General features: G+C 33.0%; 2 protein-coding genes across 2 annotated transcripts in view; one reads left to right on the forward strand and one right to left on the reverse strand.

The window, feature by feature from the left end:
• The window catches only part of LOC129225791 (tubulin gamma-1 chain), a 40,721-nt gene extending 22,526 nt beyond the window's left edge, over positions 1-18,195 (reverse strand). The window contains exons 1-5 of the mRNA XM_054860301.1: positions 18,059-18,195; positions 17,839-17,889; positions 17,608-17,669; positions 17,285-17,452; positions 15,581-15,729 (exon numbers count right to left, since the gene is read on the reverse strand). Of these exons, the coding sequence (XP_054716276.1) occupies positions 15,581-15,729; positions 17,285-17,452; positions 17,608-17,669; positions 17,839-17,889; positions 18,059-18,107 (479 nt within the window). The 5' untranslated portion in view covers positions 18,108-18,195. The remainder of the gene's footprint in view (positions 1-15,580; positions 15,730-17,284; positions 17,453-17,607; positions 17,670-17,838; positions 17,890-18,058) is intronic.
• A 362-nt stretch (positions 18,196-18,557) lies between these two features.
• LOC129225535 (PAX3- and PAX7-binding protein 1-like) overlaps positions 18,558-21,492 on the forward strand; it is a 58,536-nt gene continuing 55,601 nt past the window's right edge. Inside the window, exon 1 of the mRNA XM_054859973.1 lies at positions 18,558-19,009. Coding sequence (XP_054715948.1) covers positions 18,730-19,009 — 280 coding nt within the window. The 5' untranslated portion in view covers positions 18,558-18,729. The remainder of the gene's footprint in view (positions 19,010-21,492) is intronic.

Consider the following 21,492-nt stretch of genomic DNA (forward strand, 5'->3'; position numbering starts at 1 on the left):
TCCCCTCAAAAATATTTTTAAGGGGGCAGAGCCCCCCCCCCAATAAATCAAGAAAAGTATTAGTTATATTATGTTTTCTAAACTCATAAATTTATCTTTTATTTTCCTTGTTTGAAGATAATTTACCTTGTAAAACACATTCAGTAATGAGTTAAAACAAATAATTATTAGGGTAGTAAGCAGGTTAACTGAAAACGAGTAGTGGGAATAATGATGGTGTTATAGTGCTGCAAGCACACTTAGAATTTGTCCCAGTGCGCGAACTTACTGGTCAAATCTGTTGCCGGTGGGCAGCGCTGCGGCGCACTCTTCTAAGTGTTGCTGATCTGGAAAAAAATATATGAGTTTTTGATTTGTATATTAAATGGGAGGCGTGATAGTTTTGAATACTTTGGGAATTGTGTTTAAAAGAAAAATCTTCACAAAATGATGTTCCTTCGCTTCCTCGGAATCGACCTATACCAAAGTATGAAAACAACGAAGTCAGCTCACCGCAAGCATTCAAAATCCCAAAGGCACTTTACATTGAGGTTTGTCAAATGGTGAAATCTTGCATTATTGGGCGGTTTACATCAACTAGACTCACACAGATCATTGCAGTTGAACAAGAGTGCTTGCTTTTATTAAACAGAGGTGAAACAAATTTTGAAAAATAAATTGTTTTCAAAAATAACCTAGACATTGAGAGACTGCGTTTACACTTGAATATGTTAGCCGGTATAACTAATGAAAAAACAACTGGTCTTAAAAAAAACATGCGTAAATGAAATTACCTTTTTACGAAAATACTGTGCGTGTTTGTATTTATTTTTTCCTTTTTTCAAAGCCAAAGAATATGTGTCAGGCTTGTCGAGTTTTTGGGGTTCTAATGTTGATTATATGACTTTAAAATGCTTAAAAAAAACTTTAAAACTCACTATTTTCCATCTCAAATTTAGAAAATTTCCCCCGGTTTCCCCCCCCCCCCCCCATTTTTTAAAAAGTTGGCGTCTCTGGGAGTGCCTTTCCATTCAAGTCAAGTGTTGTTCCTACCTTATAATATCAATGCTTAGCTACGGCACTGCACGGCTCCCCATAAAATAGAGCAAAAAAATCTCTTACTAAGACAAGTGATATGATTTAAAAGTTGAACCAGAAAATTTGTAAACCAATTTTGTCACATATTGTTTATTTATTAAAATTATACACAACAGAAAATATAGCATTTTTAAGGTACAAAAATCTGACCTTTATTTGGGGTGGGGGACCTCCGAGGGATTACATAACACCCTAAACCCCGGTGATGTCCTATCCCCCCAATAATTTTTGCAAGTCGGCACCCCTGAACTCTTCACAACACATTTGTGCGTAGTGTCCGAGTCCCCTCTTAAAATTTTTCATATGGGCACCCATGCTTTAATTGTACTTACTTATTTTTATTTGTGAGGAACCAGTCTCTTTAAGTGGCACTAAAAATAAGAAACACCCCAATACTTTGATTTTATAGCCACTTGCTTGAAACATTAAGTAAAAATGTAAACACTGCTCAGTGATTCTCAGTTACTTTTACAGGGAGGCAAAAAAGTTAGTTGTTTCATTGTCCAAGGTGCAGTCAAGGGCGGATACAGAGTTCGGTACAGATGTGATATACACCCCCACCCCCCTTGGCGAGGATTGAATTTTTAGCTCATTTTGAAAATCGCCAACGTTGGCGATAAAGCATTTTTCGGTAGCCCCTAGTAACCCTGCAGAATACACCTGGGAAGTAGAGATGTGAACTAATTCTTTTCGCACGTGTGTCCGTGGAGGTAGGTGCACATATGTTACGCTCTTAGGGGGATTTTAATTTGAAGTAATTTTCAGTTGAATACTCTAAAATAAAGTTTCAATTTAAACTTTATTTTAGAGTATTCTTCTTATTGTTACTATTTTCTGTTAATTTAGTTGAGTTTTATAATTTGAAATGAGTTCTGTTTGCAGTGTTATTGAAAAATATCAATTGAAATTTATGACTGAGTCATCTTTTAATTTTTCGTCAGATCGTCCAACCTTTGGACGTACCGGAGTGCTAAACAGATTTTTTATTTACTAATTAATTGAAAATAAGGATGTTTTTTTAGAATTTTTGAGGGAAATTGGGTTGATTCAAAATGAAATGTTATATTCTCGATGTAATTCCGTAATGAAAATTAAAGCAACAAAAAGATGTTCAGATGGGTTTTTGTTTGTTTGCAAAAAGGTTATTGGGGGAAAAGTTTGTGGTAAAGAAACAACAATTAGATGGGGTTCATGGTTCAGTTTAAGTAAATTAACATTTGAAGAGCTATTTTTGTTGACATATGAAATAATAATAGGAACAAAGACTGCAGATATTGAAAAGCAATATTTTTTTTCATCTCATACTTTAGCAGATTTTAGAAATTATATAAACGAAGAAATTTTAAATTATGTAGAATTAAAATCCAAAAAAATAGGGGGGGGGGGGAATTATTGAAGTAGATGAATCAAAATTTGGAAAGCGGAAATATAATCGGGGTCACGCAGTTGAGGGACAATGGGTTTTTGGGGGGGTTGAACGGGGTTCGGGTAGAATTTTTTTGGTTGCTGTTGGGGAAAGGGGGAGGGAAACTATTGTGCGATGAGGTTTTATCAATGAAGTTATCGCACCGATGACTAATTTAATTAGTGTATTTTTAGTTGCAGAGTGTAACTGGAGTCCTTTTCAGAAAATAATACCTATATTTGAAATTATGACTTTATTTCCTCCTTGGTGATATTATACAGTGGTATCCTTGGCGAGCTATTTACGTATGAAAATTGATATTGCAAAATAAGTTCTCTCGAAGCATAGATAGTTTAGTAAAACAGGCAAAACCATTATTTGTAAATTTGCATTATGACAAATGAAGAATCATTTATGCAATCTTAGTTTTAGTTATTTAAACTTAAGGTTTACAGATAAAGTTTACTGTTACAAAATGCCTATTCGAGAGCATGACGGCAAGTAGCCGACTTGGCTGACTATGAAACTAAAATACGGCGCCTTAACAGAGAGAGAGCAACTGAGCTACAGAAGCAACATATATAGTCAGCCAGAGTTGTTTGCATGTGAAATGCGCATTTCCCGATGTTAGAACAGAGGCCAATCAAATGGATAAGGAACTTCCGTCATTTCATGACATAAGGCACGCACGTGTCTAAGATCGGGAAATACGTTACATACATTGAAATTAGCATTTGTGACTTTGCAAGATAAAAGAAAATAAGGATTTAATTAAAGCCAAATGTATCAAAATAAACAAATAATTGATAATATTATTTGGAATTCCCAACAGAAACTTTATTTCAAGTCATAAAACAGTGGATATTGCCAGGAACAACAGTTTACTCAGATTGTTGGAGGGCTTATGATACATTAGGGGAAGAGGGATACAATCATTTAACAGTTAAGGCTGCTCTTCAGTGGGGAAGAAAAACGATCTCGCTTGAAAATGGGCCTTTTCTTTAAACGAAATCAGTGTACATCAGTGAAATGATTGACACTTCAACAACCAATAGAACGAACGGTGACCGATGAAAGTGTGGATCATGTGACCTGTCACATTTTGTGTTGGCTATTGAAAACATTATCGATTCCCCTGCAAATTCGTTCTTGCACGTCGGATGGGTGCGGGCCGACGCGATTGACGCCATCGCCAATCGGCGATCCGCACGTGCCGAGTCGACGTGCATAAGACACGTGCATTGAGAAGGAATGAGGTGGTGTTTGGAAGGAATGAGTGAGTGAGGGTGACTATCAAGTTGATAGATGGAGATCGTTTTTGTTTTTAAGCAATTCTGTTTTTATTTTATTATCCAGTAAATAGTTATGATTAAGTGTTCAAATAAACGACGAGTTTTCAAAAATTAGTTTTTCTTTCAAAAACAACATGGGTTTAGAACGTTGGGAAAGTTCAGGAAAGGAATTTTTTTCTTTCAACAGGTTATGGGCCATACCCATGTTGCACTATTTTATTTGAGAAATATATCGGCTTTGGGGGCCGTAAGGATTGAAAAATCTTATGAGCTTTTTAAAGTATGGAGATTTTCAAGCTTAAATTAGAAATTTTGAACATTGCTTTACAGCCATGGCTTTGCTCCCCGAAGGTTTTGAACTGCTTAGCAAAAAGAACTGGGATAGATGGAAAATAGATGTTAAAGTCTTACTTCTCGATAAAGGATGTTGGAAATTTATTGAAGGGAAAGTAGTCGCTTTAGATGAAAAGGCAACTAGTCGTGAGCGTAGCGAATTTCTCCTGTTGCAGGATCGCGCTTATACCACACTTTATTATGCTATAAAGCCTGAGTTCAGACCACTTATTCAGGACACTGCAGATGGCAAGAAAGCATGGGAGATTCTGCAAGCTGAGTTTGAACCAAAAACGCGTACCAGAGTTATACAACTTTTGGATGAATTCTTTAACATCCGTTATAAAGATAACGAAGAAATGGATCTTTTTATAGCTAGAGTTAAATTAGCAGTGAAGAAATTGTATGACGCGGGCCATAGTTTAGATTCGCTTTTTCAAGGTTTCCAAGTTATTAGGCATCTACCCCCGGAATATACCGGTATAATCCAACTAATTTACCGTTGGAGTGATGAAGATTTTGACATCAACAAGATTGCTGAGGAGCTGGTGAAAGAAGAAAGTAGACTGAAACAGGTAAAAGCTGACAATGAAAAACCTGAGGTGAGTGCTTTCAATATTACTAATAGAAGCAAGAAGACAGGAAAAGTAAACGAAAACAGAGGAAATGCTAAATTTGTTAAAAATACGAAGGATAGAAAGTTAATAGGACCGTGTCATAGATGTCATCAATACGGACATTTGATCGCGCAATGTAAAAGTAACGTAAATTGTAATAACTTTTCGAACTTCAATGATAAATATTCGATGTTAGTTGAGAGTTACATTTCGACCTCTGAATCACAAGCTGGTAAAGATTGTAATAGAAATCAGTTTCACTGGATTTTTGATTGTGCGGCAACAACGAATTTTTGTAATAACAAGAACTTAATGAAAAATTTCGAAGAAATTTCCGATGTAAATATGGCTTTGGCAGTGGGAAATGCTAATAGTAAAGTTTTGGGAAGATGAACTGTGAGATTTGCTGTAAAAATGAACGGGAAAGTTAATTGGATAGAGTTAACAAACGTTTTATACAACCCAAACATGAGAAGAAATTTAATCTCCGGTGCACGTTTAGAAGCAGCCGGTGCACATTTTGTTGGAAGTAAAGGAAAAATTTGCGTGTTCTTTAATAATTGGCAAAAGTTATTTCATGCAAGGAGAGAAGAGGGTTTATACTATGTAGAACTGTTTGCGTACGATACTGCAGAAAATAAACATGTAGAAAGCGGATTCAACGTAAATGCCGGTACTGTTAAACAAACGCAAATTGTAGAAAATAAACAAACAGAAGTCGGATTTAATGTAAATGCTGGAACTAATAAACAAAATCAACTCTCTAACCTTTGGCATAGGAGATTTTGTCATATAAATTATGATTACATCCGAGATACTAGTAAAAATCAAAGCGTGAATGGTCTTCCAAAAATAGAAAAACCAGACGAAAAATGTGAAGTTTGTATTCTAGCTAAGTCAACTAGGATTTCTTTTAAATCAAATCCTAAGACCTCAAACTCTGCACTACAGTTAGTTTTTATGGACGTTCGTGGTCCTCTACCAACGCCATCAAAAAGTGGGAGTAGATATTTTCTTTCGATAATTGATGATTTTAGTCGTTTTGTGACTGTTTACACTTTAAAACGAAAAGATGAAGTTTTAAGCAAATTCATCCACTATCATAAGAAAATGGAAAGAATAACGGGAAAGAAACTTGTTAGCATTCGTACAGAGAACAGGGGCGAATTTTGCAATGAAGAGTTTGAACGGTATTTAAGTTCTTACGGTATTCAAGCCCAAAGAACAAATGCTTATACACCAGAGGAAAACGGGATTTGCGAACGTTTCAACAAGACAGCTTTAGACGGGATAAAAGCAATGCTAAAAGACACGAAAATGAACAATGAATTGTGGGCGGAAGCGTTATATTGTTTCACTTTCACTTGGAATCGAATTTGTCATAAAACAACCAAAACCCCTTTTGAAATGTTTTTCGGAAGAAAACCCTTGGTAGTATTCCTAAAAGCTTTCGGTAGTAAAGCTTTCGTTAATGTTTCAAAACAACGGAGAAATAAATTCAAAATGGGTGCAATTGAGGGAATAATGATCGGATATGCGATAAATACCAGAGGATATAGAATTTGGTTAATTAACGAGCGAAAAGTAATTGAAACTTGTAATGTTAAGTTTAATGAAAATAAGAATGCAGTGGAAGAAGTCCTGGACCCAATAGAAAAACCTAAAAAAACTAACTCAATACTCGGAATTCCATTACGAGTTAGATGAGGAAGAAAGCGCGCAACATCGCGATGAAGATGGAACATCTAGTGAAGATTCAACTGAGAAAGTTTCCGAAGAAGAAAACGGATCTGAATTTGCGAAAAGCGCATCAGAATTGAATTGGGTTAGAAATGCAGTGCCGAGACCAGACGGAACGCGAAATGACATTTATTTCTTAGAGGGAACGAAACAAAGATTTAGATCATGTAATGATATAGAAAAATATTGCAAAAGTAAAAATTTAAAATTCGAAAAACAGCTGTTTGATTTTAGCGGAAAGAATGTTTTTTCGGGAAAGATTAAATTTGCAAATGATACGGAACGCGAAACTGAAAAAAATGAAGCAAACATTGTTGAGGTGAAAATTCCGACAAGTTTCAAGGACGCTATAGAATCCGAAAATGCTCAAGATTGGATCGAATCCATGAACGACGAGTTAAATACAATGAAAGAAAGAAAAGTTTTTGAGTTAGTTGAGAGACCGCCGAACAAAACTATACTAGGAAATAGATGGGTGTACAGCGTAAAAAGGGATGTAAATAATCGAATTTCAAGATTCAAATCGAGGTTGGTAATTTTAGGTTTTCAACAAAGGAGAGAAGATTTTGACGCTATTTTTTGCCCAGTAGTCAATTTTTCAATTATTAGACTATTTTTTTGTATTTTGGTTTGTTTTTATAGTCGGAAAAATTGTCAAGTAGACATCAAAAATGCTTATTTATATGCCGAATTAAAGGAAAGTATTTATATGCACCAACCCGTAGGTTTTTGTAAAGATAAAAATAAAGTTTGTCTTCTGAAAAAGTCAATCTACGGACTACATCAAAGCGGAAGAAACTGGTATATAGAAATCGAGAAAGCATTAAAAAATATTAATTTCATTAAAGTAGAATGGTGTAATTGCGTTTTTAAAGGACGAAATACCATCCTATTACTCTACGTAGATGATATCGTAATATTCGGAAAAGAAAACCAGTATATAGATGAAGTCATAAAAAGTCTGTGAAAAATTTTCGATCTGAAAGTCCTCGGAGAAACGAGAAAATTGTTAGGGATCGAATTTTGTCAAGATCATAAAAATTTGTATTTGCATCAACAAAGTTACATAGAAGAAATTTGTGAAAAATATAAAGAATATAAAATCCCGATAACTTCTTTACCCATAGTAAAAGGAACTGTTATTTCAAAATTAGATTGCCCAAGTTCGAAATGCGAAATAGGAGAAATGGAAAGAATTCCCTATCGAAGTTTGCTCGGGAGTTTAGCATTTTTAGCAAACCGCGCCCGCCCCGACATAACCTACGCGGTAAATGTTTTATCGCAAGTGCAGGAAAATCCCGGAATCAAACACTGGGAAATACTACTTAAGCTTCTAGGTTACGTTAGGTCTACCAAAGAATATAAGCTGAACTTGTCCAAAGTGCGAAACATTGAAATGAAAAGTTTTTCAGATGACGATTACGCTGCAAGTACGGACGATAGAGTTTCATTGGGAGGAATAATAATTTTTATCGACGAAGTTCCTATCGTATGGAAAACAACGAAGCAAAAATGTGTGAGTCTGTCCTCGATGGAATCCGAATATATCGCATTAGCTGACGCGGCGAAAGAGTCTGTGTGGCTGAAAAATGTACTAGCGGATAAAAATTTGAACTTCAGTCTTGGAGATTGTACTTTACTTTGCGACAACAAATTGGCAATTGATTTCACGAAATCAAGTGTAGAAAATGCACGAACGAAACATATAGACGTTAGATACTATTTTATTCGCAATTTAGTAAATGATGAAATTTTTAGTTTGAAATTTGTTTCTGGGAAAGAAAATGTTGCAGATTTGTTTACGAAGCCACCTACTAGATTGGAGTTAAAGAAATTTTGTGATAAGGTGTTTGTTTGAATGTGCTTTCTTTTGGAAATAATTACTTTTCCGGACTTTACGTTTTGACCAGCGAGATGCTGCATGATTTTGAGTTGCATGCATGGACTTTGAACTTTTTGACTTTATTCCAAAGTGAACTTTTTAAACATTAGTTATGCTGAACATTTTACTTATTAGTTTTTCTTCAAATTCCAATTTTTTTGATTTAATGCTGGTGATATTTATGTATTGTGTTTTTGAAATGTTAGTTACATTTGCAATAGATGTTGTGAAAGTGATAGTATGTTTGAAGAGTGATTTGCACGGGAAGGGGGCCGATGTTGGCTATTGAAAACATTATTGATTCCCGTGCAAATTCGTTCTTGCACGTCGGATGAGTGCAGGCCGACGCGATTGACGTCATCGCCAATCGGCGATCGGCACGTGCCGAGTCGACGTGCATAAGACACGTGCATTGAGAAGGAATGAGGTGGTGTTTGGAAGGAATGAGTGAGTGAGGGTGACTATCAAGTTGATAGATGGAGATCGTTTTTGTTTTTAAGCAATTCTGTTTTTATTTTATTATCCTGTAAATAGTTATGATTAAGTGTTCAAATAAACGACGAGTTTTAAAAAATTAGTTTTTCTTTCAAAAACAATTGCTACATGGGTTTAGAACGTTGGGAAAGTTCAGGAAAGGAATTTTTTTCTTTCAACATTTTGCAGGGGGACAGACCGGACGCTCCCCCTGCTGTGCAAGTCAAGGGAGGTATAGCTGTCGGCGAAATGAAACCGCAGCTTTTTACAGACCCTTCCAAGGAAATTCTAGTTCTTTCCCTCTTGAGTCTTGACTACATAGGTAAAAGAAAAATAACTCAATGTAAAAGGCGCAGCATTTTACATTGTCGCGCATTTTGCAATCCTACTTGTGATATTAATTTATTTGTATTCGCACTAAAATTATTTTGGAACGAAGATTTTTTCCCCCATTAATACAGTTTCAGATCTCATCTAGGAAAAATTAACAAATGAATGAATATTTGCAATAAATAAATTCATAAATTCATTTTATTTTTAGAAAAATGTTCGTTATTGAAAATTGATGATTTCAAAAAAGGAAGGAAAAAAAAGATAGCCTGTATGACCACACTGAATTTTAACGAAATGAACTCTAAATTCTAACCAAAACATTTTCTTTAAAAATGGATGATCTTACTTAATATATTTGAAAAATCAAGTGCCGAATAAAAGTGGGGACTAAAAATACCAGCTATCGGTTGGCGAAATTGTTTCGCTTCCGCTGCCTGTTTGCCACTCTCCCCAACCACATCCGAGTTGTCAGAAAACATTCTTCTTAAAAATGAAACTAGATCCTCCTTGCATAGTTAATACTTGATTGTACAATTAACATTAATGCCACTAATTAGTTACATTAACCTTTATTTGAACTGATAATATTTATATTTTAGTGGTAAATTAAATGCTACTTTGTTGGTTAGTTACCTGTTTTACAAATGGAGTGGCGACTACAAAAAATGTGGCTACTATAATTGCCTTTTCTCACCACTGGTGACCAGAAAATTCCCCCAATCTTTATCTTTGAATCCTTTTCTTTTTGAAAAAATATTTATTTATTTATCTAATTACTATATGCAGATGAGAAGGCTACGATAGTATTTCTCAAGGGGTTGTTATGGTGAAAGTTCTTTCAAATTGAGCATAACGGCAAAGTCGCGGACGGCTACAGAGAAAGATTTCCTGAATTTGAAAAATTAAAGATTTTTCTGTGATCTTTGTTTGTATGCAAGGGTGCTCACCCTGCTCCAAACTCAAAGGCACAAATCACCCCTTCACCCACTCTCAATGTTTGTAAACTATCTTACACTGAAATTTTGGAATAAAGCTAAACCTAGCACTTTTAGAGTCTCAAATTCCCAGTTACTAAATTCGTTAAAATACATGAGGTATTACATACACTATATGACCAAAAGTATTGGGACACTTTCAAAAATTCACAATTTTACGGATTTCTCGAGAAATAAAAGACTAATTGCTCTCTGCTCTGTATTTTTTTTCACATGAAAAGTATACTCCAGAGGTCAAATCCAATAACAATTAAGTCTGCTATTCATTTAGGGGACCAGCAACAAAATATACGTTCTTATCATGAATCACTCTAACGATGGCAGGAAAGTGTTGCCAGTTTGCAAACGACCCCTTACCATTTGTCGCATATCCTAGAATTATAGAAATTCGGCTCATTAGATCGCTGATAACTTTTTAAATTTTAAAGAAATTGCGGTGGAATTTTTTTCATGGATTGTAAGAAGTATCTGAGTTTTGGATTATGAACGTTATAAATTGCTATCTTCCGTGCATGCACAGTAAAAAATTAATTGCTTTAATTGTTCATATTTCATCAATTTTTCCATATTTTAACTTCAAATTTTATTATTATGTCTCTCTAAAATGCTGTCAAATATTCTAAAAGTTTAGTAACGTTTGACGAAATACTCTGCGTGATATGAGGCGAAAACCTTAAAAAAAAATTTGCATTTTTGAAAGAAATGCTTATATTTCCATGGATATAAGAGATACTTTCACAAAAATATAAAAATAAGTTTTTGATAAATTTTTAACTCATTTCTGAAAATTATAGCTTATTCCCAGCAATTTACAATGAAAAATGATCAAAAAACCTTTTTTTTTATTTCCTCAATTTGTTGTTGGTCCCTAAATGAATCAGACTAAATTTTTATTGGAAAATGACAACTAGAGTATACATTTTATGCGAAGCAAATTATAGAGCAATTGGTCTATTATTTTTCGAGAAATCCCTAAAAATGTGAATTTTTGAAAGTGTCCCAATACTTTTGGTCATATAGTGTATATAGTGCTTCTGCTTCAACACACTGAGTTTTTATTAAAATTTTCTAATAAGTCTTGTGAGTATCTGATCCTTGTTAGTTGTCATAATAAATATTAAGGGTTGTCCTTTTTCTCAGGAGGTACCAAAATATTACCTAGATATATATCTGCCTGAAAAAAAAAATCTCGAAATACTTAGGTTAAAAAAATCTCAACGCCTCGCTTTGCCAGATTTTCAAGTTTTTATCGCTCTGCCTCGTTTTCATGCATCTTGCATTTAATGAATCAATAATAAAAAATAAAAAAAGGGCAAGAACAGATTTGCAGGAAATACATAATGCTACGACAAAAATGAAAATGAACAGCTTACATTTAGGAAAGCAATTTTAAGATCAAGTAAGGGTATTTCACAATTAAAAAAAAAAGAAAAAGAAAAACCAAGACAAACTTTTTTTTTAAAGTTCTGTATTACGCACTCCTGTGCCGAAAAATTATAGCATCGTGTCTTCAGTCACAGAATAAAATGAATGTTCTAATCAAATAATTACTAGTAATTTTTTCATTCGTACTGAACAAAAATCTTTAAGATCCCACATTTTCTATTCTATTGACTCCTAGTAATATGTAAGTACAGCGAGAGAAAGGATTTAGCTTCTTGTTTAGGAGAGGGAACCATTTCTATATTTAATTAATATGATCTTTATCGTAAGCATACTATTTACTCAGAAATACTCCCTATTTTTCCAAGCACTCTGTTTGGGGGCTATGCCTTTTAATTTTCTCGAAAATAAAATTTTTAAAATGCAGTTTTAAACGATCTCTGGTAGTATTTGGAAACGGGGAGTTCGGAAGCTTTCCCCGGAATTTTTCGAAATAGTCTAAAAACGCAGTCTTAGTGTGATGTTAGGGGGGAGGCAAAATTGTCAAAGTGTTATAAACATGATTGTAGGCCATCTTTAGTAACGTTCTGGGACATGCAGGTTTTTGAAATCAAAGTTCCAAAAATGCAAAGACGACTTATTTTTTATGGTCAAAGGACTTTTCGCAAACTCCCTTTCCGAAATTTTTCAAAATTAAAGTCATAAAAACGAAATTTAAGACGATCTTTAATGATGTTTTTTTTAAGGGAGGAGGAGGGGGTGGGTGCTTATGTGACCTGAAAACCATTAATGCCCGTAGTTAATTTTTTCAACATTGTATTAAAATACTGATCTAGCTTCTGAGAATGAAAATAGAAAGCAGTGAAAATTTGTAACCCCCATTCTATATTGTTCACACCTTAAGGCTGAAAACGTCATAAAAACTAATACATACAATGCTTAGTAATTCTAGCATGGTGTGTTTTTTACATTAACCGAATCATATTAAATTACTAATATATTTTTCATGATTTCCTATGTATTTAATGAGTATGTTAGTGTACGGAATGTTTTTCGCAACTGAATAAATGTTTTTGAAAAGCATTTTTAACTCTTTCAACGCTTTCAAACTCTTAAAAAGATAAAAAAAAAAAAAACTATTGTGAAAAGTTTCTGAAGACATCAGAAAGCCTTCTGTATTTTTGTTTTCTTATCAATCTTAAATGTCGGTATTAGTAATCTGGAAATTTTGTATTTGGATGAAATTTTGTTTTTAATTTCATCCACATTGATGTTTTTTTTTTTCTGAAATGTAATTTTACACCCCCGTCCCCTTTTAAAAGTAAAATCTACTTAAGTTAAACCTTGAATGAACACAAACAATTAGTAACCATGGCGACGAAAATTTGACTTCTTAGTAAATATTAAAACAACGAGCTAGAGTTATTCTTGTCATCATGACAATCTGAAAAATCAGAGCAACATCAGCTTTGGTCAAGTAAAGATAATAAGCATTCGCAATTGCTCAAAAAAAAAAAAAAAAACTTATTTTTTTCTGGAAGAATAAATATTGTCCTGAATTTTAGTTGTTTTCCAAAAATGATAGCGCTGTTGGAGAAATAATATTTAAGCAAACGTACTTAAAAAAATATAAAACATGTTTTTTAATTGTAAAGACTATCTGTACAAGATTGATTCGCTCTGAAAGTATGGAATAACACAAGTACATGATTTTTTGATTTAAACACTCAAAACTTGCAGTTAATCACAATATTGATATATTTAAGCTATTTCCAAAACAGTTAATTAAAAATAAGTATTTTTTTTTCATTGTTTCCGGCAATAAATAAAAACTTGAGGTAAAACACAGGAATTATGATACAAAATGTAAGCTTGGAAATAGTCTTTAATATAAATAAAATTAGCTACAATTCGCATTGCTGCACTGGAAAATAAAAATTATGCTATTTTGTTTCTCACGTAATGTTTTAAAAACTGTATAATATCGTACATGTCTTAAAAAAAGGAGTAATATTGAGACCCCATAAGAAACGTTTTACGATTCTATTTGGGGTCAAATTATGCATCGTTTTCTTCCTTAGGAAGTTTTCTAAAGAGAAATACAGTAAAATCCTATTACAACGTACACTAATGCAACGAAATACTTGTTTCAACCAAATAAATTTCTAGTCCCGATTCTGAAATTCGATGAATTTTACTGTATGTTTTGAATTACATGTTCAATGTGTATCTACCTTCTAAAGAAATTTGACGAGTCTGGCTCTTAAAGATACAAATAATTTTCAAAAACGTTTGTTGAACTGTGGAAAGCACTTTATGTGTGTACATTTGTAGTAACATAAAACACATGTAAAACGATGCAAAATACCTAGTATCTGGAATCTGGAATACGATTTAATCCATATATAAAAATATTTTTTCTACTGGAAGGGAAAAATGTCGACTTTTCGCATTCGACAGCATTGTAACAATGTTCATTATATTGTTAATAAACAATTTGACTCAGAAATATCCCTTTCCAATCTATTTCTTTTCAAACCACAAACTTGAAAAAAAGAAAAAAAAAAAAAGAAAGCAGATGTTACTAATTTAACAGCTAATAGCACGCATCTACATGAAACCACTTTCAAAAGCACTTGATTCTTCAAGAAAGCCTTAGGAAAAAAGAGAAGAGGGTAATAAATCTTACACCCCATTAGCTCTCTCCCCTCAAAAAAAGGGGCGTTTACTATGAGGGGCGGGACGAATGCAAAAAGTGAACGTATTTTGAAATTTTTTTCAATAGTTAGAACCCGACATTTGTTTAAAAAATGGTCGCATTATTTCAAACAAGATCTCAAAAGAGAGCTGGAAATATTTTGCATGTTAGGGCGTTCTTAAAATTTCGATAGCACGAGTTCCAGATGTTTTACAGAGCGAAATGTCCAACAGTACCTCGTTTTCGAAGAAATTCATTTTTTCTTGAATTTTAAAAAATCGGAGAATGGACACATCAAAAAAGTAAAAACTAAAATTCACAGACATGGTCTTGAAAAATACTCAGAAAAAAAAATTGACCCGAAAACTTCACAGGAATTTGTAAAACAAGCTCCAACTTTTCTCGTAGGTTAACATTAGATCCGAATCTTTCAGACTCTCAGTGAAGAGCACCCTTAATCACAAATTGCATTTTGTTGATCCTGTTACTGGCTGCCACACAAACACTATTGAATCCACATGGAGGCACGTAAAAAGTAGTCTACCAGCATATAATAGAGGGGGGGGGGATTTTCAATGTTATTTGGCATATTATTTGTTTAAAAAGAATTGTGAGTATAAAAATAAGGATATGTTTATAAAATTTTTGGAAATAATACGTGACGTCAATTGGGCAGAATATCAAATAAAGCAAAAATAAGGATTTTTTTTTTTTTTGTCAAAACTAACACAGTTTAATAATTTTACCGTAATAATAATAATAAAAAAAGAGGATAATTTCTGTAAGAGCGGGACATATGTGCACGGCCTGATGCGGGGGTAGAGGAAAAAGAATCCAAAAAAAGGTAAGTGCACTTTCTTTTAAGTATTGTGCTCTTAGATAGTTTTTGATATCATTGTTACATATATCGCGATGTTTATTGTTGTTTTAATGATTGTCTTCTTAAAGTATTTGTTGATCATTCCTGCTGGTGCCAAAAAAGCATTGCCAGGAACGATGTACAACATATCTTTTCATACATTGTTCTCTTGGAGACACTTTTTTGGCGCCAACAGGAAAAAGTCACCAAGGGTGGTTGGTGTATATCACATCAGTTCCCAGACTTCCATTTTAGGGGGGGAGGGGTGTCATACTGAAGAATACCTTGCAGAGAGAACACCTGAAACATTTTGAAGTGAACAAAGTCGTCCACATGAACAAATTCCTTAAACACGTCGAAAGAATGAACGATCCTCTGATGAATGGATCATTAAAAAGAATGATATTGCCCATCTCTCTATCTGTATCAAAGACACATTTGTGAGGTCCACAAATTTGAACTCCAGTTCGTTTGTCTAACATAAACAATTACCTATCATTTATGCGTTCCAAAATATATGATCCCATTCCAGATCCTGTTCCTCCAGCTATAGAATGGCACAGTACAAAACCTTCCAAACTCTCACTTCCATCCGCTTCACGATCAATTATATCAAATATATCTTCATATAACTTTTCACCCTACAAAAGCAAAGAAAGAAATAATCATGTAAAATCTATTCAGATAGAAATAGTATTTTTAGTTGAATGGTATTTAAGGATAACATTAGCATTTTTGACACTTCGTCCCCACACCCAAATAGGTACCCAAAAAATGAAGTTAAGACTAACAAGAACATCAAAAATATTCATCAACCATCCTTTAAAAGGGATAAGTATATAATGCCTATTACATGCAAGAAAAAAAAAGAAGGGAAAAGAACTATTTCATTTTACTTCACGGATGATTTAGACCAAACAGAAGAAAGGTGAAGGAAAACGATTCACATCATTCGAAAATAAGTTTTTCTATTTAAAACACGCATATCATTGATCATGGCAGCAATAGCTATGTAAGGTTCTAGAGATTTTTTTCTTTTTTCAATTACATTAGACCATTGCAGTGTTACATCCAGTACAGATGTAAATAAAAACTTTCAAACATTTTCATAATATCAATCATAACTTCTGATTAAAAAAAAAACATAATGCACATATCCGTTACACACTACTATAATTTATTTTTCTTCTGCAAATTGAAACAACACAAGAAACTGTCTAGGCTTATTTAGACAATCCTTCATATATAACTGCAGTCTTAAAATAGATTTTAAAATAATGAATGTTTGCCATACATTGCACGGCTTTTACACATTATTTATTCCTGGTCGATTTGCAGCTTTGTATTGACACCCAAGCAGTTAAAAAAAACTTTCATACTTCGCATGCCCCCCCCCCCCCCTAAAATTTTAGTCTGTATCTGCCCTTGATAGTGATAAACATTTCACAAAGAAAAGGGACAGTATTGTTGACAATAATTTGTACTGCAAAAGAAGTAGAACCAGATACTCAATAGGCCAACTAGGCCATGGCGTTTTAGGGCCCTCCAAATGGCTAAAACTGTTTTTGCCAATGGCTGAAATTTTAAGGTTTGACTAGAGGGGCAGGGGTTGTTTGACCTAGGGCCTCCTGATCTGTTAATTATGCCCTGAACTGAGGAAACAATACTCGCCTAACAACTGACCACTTCACAATTTCAGTACCAAGCCCCAGAGTCATCACTATTAAACTAATAGTGGTCGCTTCTAGTTTGATTAAATAGTGAATAGATTATGTTGTTTCAGGCAAAAGTTCATACTTTTTTTTTTTTTTTAAATTTATTTATCTGTCATACAATACACTTTTCAAAACAAATTTGTATGGAATAATAATTTAGTATTTTCCCATTATAGGATATGTCACAGGCTCGGTGACTTGTTTACTTTCTACCCAGGGGAATACTATGAAAAATATAACATATTCACCACTACAAATGCTGTTTGCAGTTCATATTGTACTAATTTTAAATTTTCATGGAACTTGCGGTGTTTATCGCCAAGATTAAAAATACCTCATGTGACATATGTAGCCATGACGGAAAAATATCAATAATTCTTTTGAACAACTCATGTTATACAATGCTACACAGTTTGGCTTATAATGAATGAAATAAATTCATGATCAATACTTCAAATAAAAACAGTGATCAACCACTGACCTGAGAGTAACCAACTGCCCAATTATTACCAGCTCCACCACCAGATTCTGATAAGTAGATATTTTCAGGATTATATAGCTTTGCATATGGTGAGTTCATGATGGTGTGAATGACTCGTGGTTCTAAATCCAAGAGTACTGCTCGAGGAATGTAATGTTCATCATCAGCCTAAAAAATAGAAACTTTCAAATAAAACAACACTGCTTTCAAAAAATAACAATTCTCGATATTTTCTCCAATTAATTTAATCTACATATAGATTAAAATTTACCATTTACAAATTTAATTATCAAAATTTAGCAATAAAGAAGGATAAATCATACCTGATAGAAAAATACATCTTTCCTATCGGTTCCTTCAGTAGCAAAATCTTCTAATACCCCTTCTAAAAAATTTTTTTACTTTAATTATTTAAAATAAGTTTAGAAAAAAATTAGAAAAAGAGAATAGGTAGGAAACAACGGCCTTCCTTGAAAATACGAAGAAAAACCTTTCAAAATCAATTTAAAACAATAAACACACTTTTTTTTTTAATTTAAAATTAAATCATATACCTGGACTAATTCCATGTTCAGCACACAATTTTTTCCAGAATTCAAAGCCAACTGCAAATCAAAATAAAATATCCAGTAAAAATCAGGGAAGTGACTATCTGATGTCTTACATTGTACGCTTAAATTATACAAGGTAAAAACTATCATGTTTTTAAAAAGTATGAAATACGTAAATTACGCGCGCTTTTCGGTTAGACGCAAATGTATGAATTAAAATTACTTTGGTTTCCACATTGTCCAAGTTGAAGGGTTATCATTTCCCGAGGCATTTTTAGGATAAATAAATTGTGAAAGAAAAGTCAATATTTTATTTATAAACATTAATATTTGCTCAGAGCTTTAGAACCGCTATTTCGGTTCGGCTCTTTAATAATAAAAAAAAATTCAATTATAAAAATCGAAACACCATTGTTGCCAACTTGCTTCAAATGCAACTTTATTACACAGCGGGTAAAACTCCGGCGACAAGATTAACTTTGAGCCTTACAATAGATATTTCTTTTTTCTAGCAAAAGTTTTACATTTTGAATCACAGTACTACTTTTTTACTATTTATCATCAATTTGAAAATGAATTTTATACAAAAGAATGGTTAGGACAAAGGAGGAAGAAGCTTTTGAACAGGGACCAATGATTGGCTGATGCTTGAGGTACACGATGTACAATAGACTTCTCTACCGGCATGATAGACACTTCTTTGTTGTTTTTTTCTCCCTCTTTACTGTTTTGCTGCCAGGATTTATTAGATGTCTTTTAAGATCTTTAATTATTATCTTTTAAATCGCTCTTTTTCCTCGATGCCTCAAGTTTCCTTTCAGATATTTTGTTTTCACACTTAAAACTTGACAGAAATCCAGTCGGTACTGCTCAAAAATATTTCAAACCTTCATAATGGGTCTCTTCAAAAAACCCAATAGAAAATTTCGCCAGCGAGAAGTACGGAATGATTCTGATGAAGAAAGTACTACAAGTGAAGCTGTGCTTAATAAAGAAAAATCCTTAAATACTGAGCTGAAAGATAAAGCCTCAACGGTAGAAGCAGAATGTGTAGCTTCAGTTTCTACTGGAACTGGAAACTCATCTGGAATTGCGCTTAAAGAAAAGGACGAAAAAATTGATACTTCCATACCTAAGGCGACAAAACTTCTAAGTTTTCATGATGAAGAAGATGGTAAATTAAAGAAAAATTTTAACTTAATTATTTGTTATTTGAGTTGTATATTGGAGCGCGGGCTGGAGAGAAAAATATATTAAATTAAAATGCTCTTGTACTTGTACTCGTTTTTAAAACTTTTTAAGTTACGTAAATTCATTAAGGGTTCATTAGTTTTGAAAACTCTGCTCTTCATATTTAAACAGAAACATTACTTGGTTTATGATGTTTTAAAAAATGGTATTTGATATCCATTAGAGGTGATGAATTTGTTTCACCTCCATTGCTTTAGGTGGAACATAACTTTACAAAAGATGAATTTGCTTTTGGCATTTTAGCCAAGATTTTTGAGTTGACAAACTTTTTAATAATGCCTTCCTTTGCTTGATTTAAACCAGTGTTACTCAACCTACATTCTGCCGATCCTTTGTTAGTTCTATATAAAAGCAGCCTAAAATAACAGAAGTTTTTTGAAAAAATACTAAACACTTTGAACTCAAAAGGACATAACTTTTCTGCGTCAGAAAGGACAATTTAAGTATTCCTGTACTTTTTAATTATTACAAGAAAATGACATCACAAGAAAAGAATAGCAATTCAAGCCATGCAGAGACTTTCATATCATTAACTAGCTTCCAACATAAATTTGAGTGTTGAAGCATGCATTTATTTTTCTCAATAAGGAAGTTTGCTTTGAAATGACTTGAGCCGCACTTTTCTTCGTCTGTGGTGTCATTTTCTTAGAATACTTGAAAACTAGACGAATAATTTAACTCTCCTTTCTGGCTCAGAAAAGTCATTTTGTCATTATAAGTGCATTATCAAAAGTGCTTATTATTTTTTAAAAAAAAAATCTGTTATTTCATTCTTTTTAGTGTAAATGTATTTCAGAAATAGAATAATGTTATCATCGCGAAACTTCAGACTTCAAGTTATCAAGAGTTAACTTTAGATCATTTTTTGCTTTGAAACTTGTGCACGATATAAAGACATAAATATTAATTTTTCAATTTCGTTTCCCATGTTTATTAGACCAAAATATAACTTTTTTTGCTATTAGAAGTTGCTTATCAAAAAAATATTTTTTTGGTTCACCCTTATACCCATCCTTCTCAAAGGAGATGGCAGACCCCTCAAATGCTACAAATACCTTCTTCCCCAGAAAAACCCCAAACAACTCTCTCAAATTATCCCTTCCCATTAAAAATTTCTATGGGGCTGTTTGCACCATCGATTCCCCCCCCCCTCCCGAATAAATATTGTTTGTAATCTAATTAAATATTTTGAAGGGTTAACTTGTTGAAAACTATTTAAAGCAGGGTTGGCCAAAACCCTGGTTTTTTTAAAAAAGCCCATGAACCCAGGGTTTTTTGGGTTTTTTTAAAAAAACCCAACTAAAGCTGGGTTTTTTAAAAGAAATGTGGGTTTTTTTGTCTTTTTTTAGGGAAAATGTAGGGTACTTGTAGCATATTGTAGCGTAAGTATATGAACAAAGCACAAAAATTGTCTTGGGGTAAAAAAAGCTGGAAAACTAGTTAAAATTCAGCGTTTTCTGAAGAAGAGTATGAAAGACGACGAAACCCAAGAATGGTGAAGTTTCAGATTTTTTAGTTTCCATGATTACCAACAGTTAAGGCAAAATTGCTTCTTGAGTGATAAAATCTATTGTTCGTTTTTAATTACTACTATTTTTTTTTTTTTTGCATTTTACTCTATTGTATTTCATTTTTTATACAAAACTACTGTAGAACCTCAAGTAGTTTAAATCCCTATTTACTGAATTCCAGCTTAATCAAGACATTTCTTTGAATTTTATGTTGTCTGTTTTTCTATTTCTGTGTACAGATTAAAAAATATTAAATTTTTTTGTAAGATAATGAAAATACTGTACATCCTATTCTGTTTTCTGTTCGACCATTTGTAAAACCTGTTAATTTCTAAAAAAAAATAACTTGTTAATTCGAAATTTGTGACGTGTCGGGTTGCAGAAAATAATTCACATGAAAACCTTTTAGCTAGAGTAGTTTCCTCTGTACAATCTACAAATATTGAGAAAACCAGACGTGACAGGACTAAGTCAAGATAATTTGAGTTATTTATTGACCAGTTAAAGATAAAAGTTAAATATATATTTTTTAAATCTTTAAAGTATTTTTAATGCCGTTAAGAGTTAAGAAATACTATTAAAGTTCAAAATTCATTTTTTATGTCCATTGTCTGTGGTGAAGAACAAATAAAATAGAAGTTTAAATTGTAAAAGTTTTTAAATTAATTACTTTTTTAAAAAACTTCTCAAAAAATTTAAAAAAACCCAAAAGTGGGCTAAATAATGGGTTTTTTTAAATGGGTTTTTTCAAAAAAACCCATTGGGTCCAACCCAATTGGGTCCAATCCGGCCAACCCTGATTTAAAGAATATAATGGTGAAAGTATAATTTTCCCTCCATGCAAGGTTTGGTGTTGGATATACTTTTATTTAACAGCTGTTCTACTAATACAGTG

Source organism: Uloborus diversus, chromosome 7 (assembly GCF_026930045.1).
Source record: "Uloborus diversus isolate 005 chromosome 7, Udiv.v.3.1, whole genome shotgun sequence".
Lineage (NCBI taxonomy): Eukaryota > Metazoa > Arthropoda > Arachnida > Araneae > Uloboridae > Uloborus > Uloborus diversus.